The sequence below is a fragment of the Mus caroli genome, chromosome 18 (genome assembly GCF_900094665.2).
Source record: "Mus caroli chromosome 18, CAROLI_EIJ_v1.1, whole genome shotgun sequence".
In the NCBI taxonomy this organism is placed as follows: domain Eukaryota; kingdom Metazoa; phylum Chordata; class Mammalia; order Rodentia; family Muridae; genus Mus; species Mus caroli.
This window is the reverse complement of record NC_034587.1, coordinates 33,953,410-33,956,120: the sequence shown is the minus strand read 5'-3', so window position 1 is coordinate 33,956,120 and position 2,711 is coordinate 33,953,410. Positions and strand designations below refer to the sequence as shown.

At 48.1% G+C, this 2,711-nt stretch overlaps 1 protein-coding gene across 1 annotated transcript in view; it reads left to right on the top strand.

Annotated features, from left to right (window-relative positions):
* LOC110285148 overlaps positions 1–2,711 on the top strand; it is an 11,547-nt gene that overhangs the window by 3,905 nt on the left and 4,931 nt on the right. The window contains exons 4-5 of the mRNA XM_021151138.2: positions 189–331; positions 1,114–1,247. Of these exons, the coding sequence (XP_021006797.1) occupies positions 189–331; positions 1,114–1,247 (277 nt within the window). The remainder of the gene's footprint in view (positions 1–188; positions 332–1,113; positions 1,248–2,711) is intronic.

Below are 2,711 nucleotides of genomic sequence, written 5' to 3'. Positions count from 1 at the left end.
GTAACGAGATCTGGCGCCCTCTTCTGGAGTGTCTGAAGACAGCTACAGTGTACTTACATATAATAATAAATACATCTTTAAAAAAAAAAAGTTAGGAAGATGAGAGACACTTAAGGAGGTATACTGAACTCTGAGTCTTTGGAGTGATCCTTGTGTGCCTCAGACACTGTCATGGGCTTCACACTCAGAGGTTGTTGCATAGCACAGACTATGAAAGGCTGTGTTCAGCTTCCCCTTACTTTAGGGTGGTGAAAGATGCCAGTGAAGTGGAAGTGTCTGATGCCCAAGCTGCCTCTGAGATGTACCTAAAGGCTGCTGGGGGTGAAGGCAGGTGAGGACCAGACATCTGTCACCCACTTACCCTCAGGTAATCTAGGATTCCTTCCTGAGCTGCTCCTGTCCTCAGCAGGGCCTGCTCTCTGCTCACTCTTACCATGTCCTGCCCTGGGCCGGAGACCCAGCAACTGTGGCGAGGTACCTTGAGGATCTTGCAGCTTCCAGGAGACCCGTAAGCCTCAGGGGGGTCTTGTGACGTTGGGAAGTGAGGTTGAGGCCAAAGTATGGATATGAATCTAAATGTCTGAAGCTGAAACTGGACCATCCCCAAGTAGCCAGCCCGTCTTTATGACCTGTTCCCTCAATGTTCAAAAATAATGAAGACTTGGAGTAGTCACAGCAAATAGTCATTTCAGGCCAATTTGCAAGGTGTGTAAGCATCATGGGAATATTGCCAAATTCAGAAGTGTCTAAAAACAAAGTCAAAACAAATAAAGGGGCAAAAGTAACCTGAATGCCAGGATATTCTGAGATATTCTTTCTTTTATTATGTAAGTCTTTTAAAAATTCATTTATTTTTATTCATATGTACATGACTGCTTATCTATATGTGCATCACATATGCCCAGTGCCTACGGAGGCCAGAAGAGGATGTTGAACCTCCTGACATGGATGCTGGGACTTGGACCCAGGTCCTCTGCAAGGGCAGCAATTCCCATTAACCGCTGGTGGTACAAAGAAAGTTTTAACAATCTATCTCGACGGGTACTTCTGGCCAGCATTACTCCTCCCATCTACCCTGGGGCATTCCTTGCCTTTCTTCCCTCCCCCTGGCAGAGACTGCCCCCTGCTGCAAGTACTGGCTGGTGCGGCTGCTGGTGAGGAGGTGGAGGGCTCTCTGCCTTGGATCATCTCCTGGCTCCTGGAAGCAAACAGCTACAGAGGTGTACTTCTTCGTCTGGACCCCCGAGGTAGCTGAGAGTGTGGGGTGGGGTCCTTCGGAAAGTTTCAGCATGCTTCAGACTATTAATCAGCCAGTCCCCGCCCACTTGTAGCCCAGTGAGATTGCCTGATTCTCTGGGTGGGCCAGCATTCAAGAAGGTCCATCATGGCCAGCATGCCACTGTCAGAAGCCGCAAGGGCAAAGCTAATAGGAAAACCAGCCTCGAACCCTTAACCTTGGAGAGTTTCAACAACTTACCAAACTTTTTTCCTCTCCTGCCCTTTGGAACAGTCTCCCTATGTGGCTCAGGTTGTTCTTGAAGTATATACGTAGTCCAGGTTAGGTGGAATTTACCATCTTTCTGTCAGCTTCTCGCGTATGAGGGTTATAGTTGTTTGCCACTACAGTCGGGATTTTTTTTATTAGATATTTTCTTCATTTACATTTCAAATGCTATCCCGAAAGTCCCCTACACCCTCCCCCTGCCCTGCTCCCCAACCCACCCTCTCCTGCTTCCTGGCCCTGGCATTCCCCTGTACTGGGGCATATGATCTTTGCAAGACCAAGGGCTTCTCCTCCCAATGATGGCCGACTAGGTCATCCTCTGCTACATATGCAGTTAGAGACACAAGCTCTGGGAGGTACTGGTTAGTTCATAGTGTTGTCCCACCTATAGGGTTGCAGATCCCTTTAGCTCCTTGGGTACTTTCTCTAGCTCCTTCATTAAGGGCCCTGTGTTCCATCTAATAGATGACTGTGAGCCTCCACTTCTGTATTTACCTGTATTATCTTGTGAGGCACTGGCATAGCCTCACAAGAGATAGCTATAACAGGGTCCTGTCAGCAAAATCTTTCTGGCATATGCAATAGTGTCTGGGTTTGGTGGTTGCACATTTGGGATTTTTATCAAGCATTTTGACACCCTGTTCTCTTCAACGGAGTCTCATTGTAGCCCATGCTGACCTTGAACTCCTGAAAATCTGCCTGCCTCAGCATCCTGAGTTCTGGGATTGCAGGAGTAGTCAGCCACATCCTGGAACATAGATCTGATTCACCCATGAGAGAGAAGCAGGCCTAATTTGTAGATGAAGAAAGGACCACGGAGGAGAAAACTCAGCTTTCACTCATCCATTGCAGACGAGGGCTTTGAAGCTGTAATGCCAGAGATTTGGGGGAGAGTACAGTGGGGGCTGTAGATTAGAAAGCCACGGCAATGAAGCTGAGCACAGTGACACACGCCTGTAATCCCATCACTCAGAAGACTGGGGTAGGAGGACTGCAAACTCAGGCCAGAATGAGTTACACAGCCAGATGGCCTCAGGTGCAAAAGGCTGGAAAACAACATCATCATCAAACGGTTGGAGGACAGCTTCCCGTTAAAGCACTTGCCCGGGTACTTTTTTTTTTTTTTTTTGGTTTTTCGAGACAGGGTTTTTCTGTGTAGACCTGGCTGTCCTGGCACTCACTTTGTAGACCAGGCTGGCCTCGAACT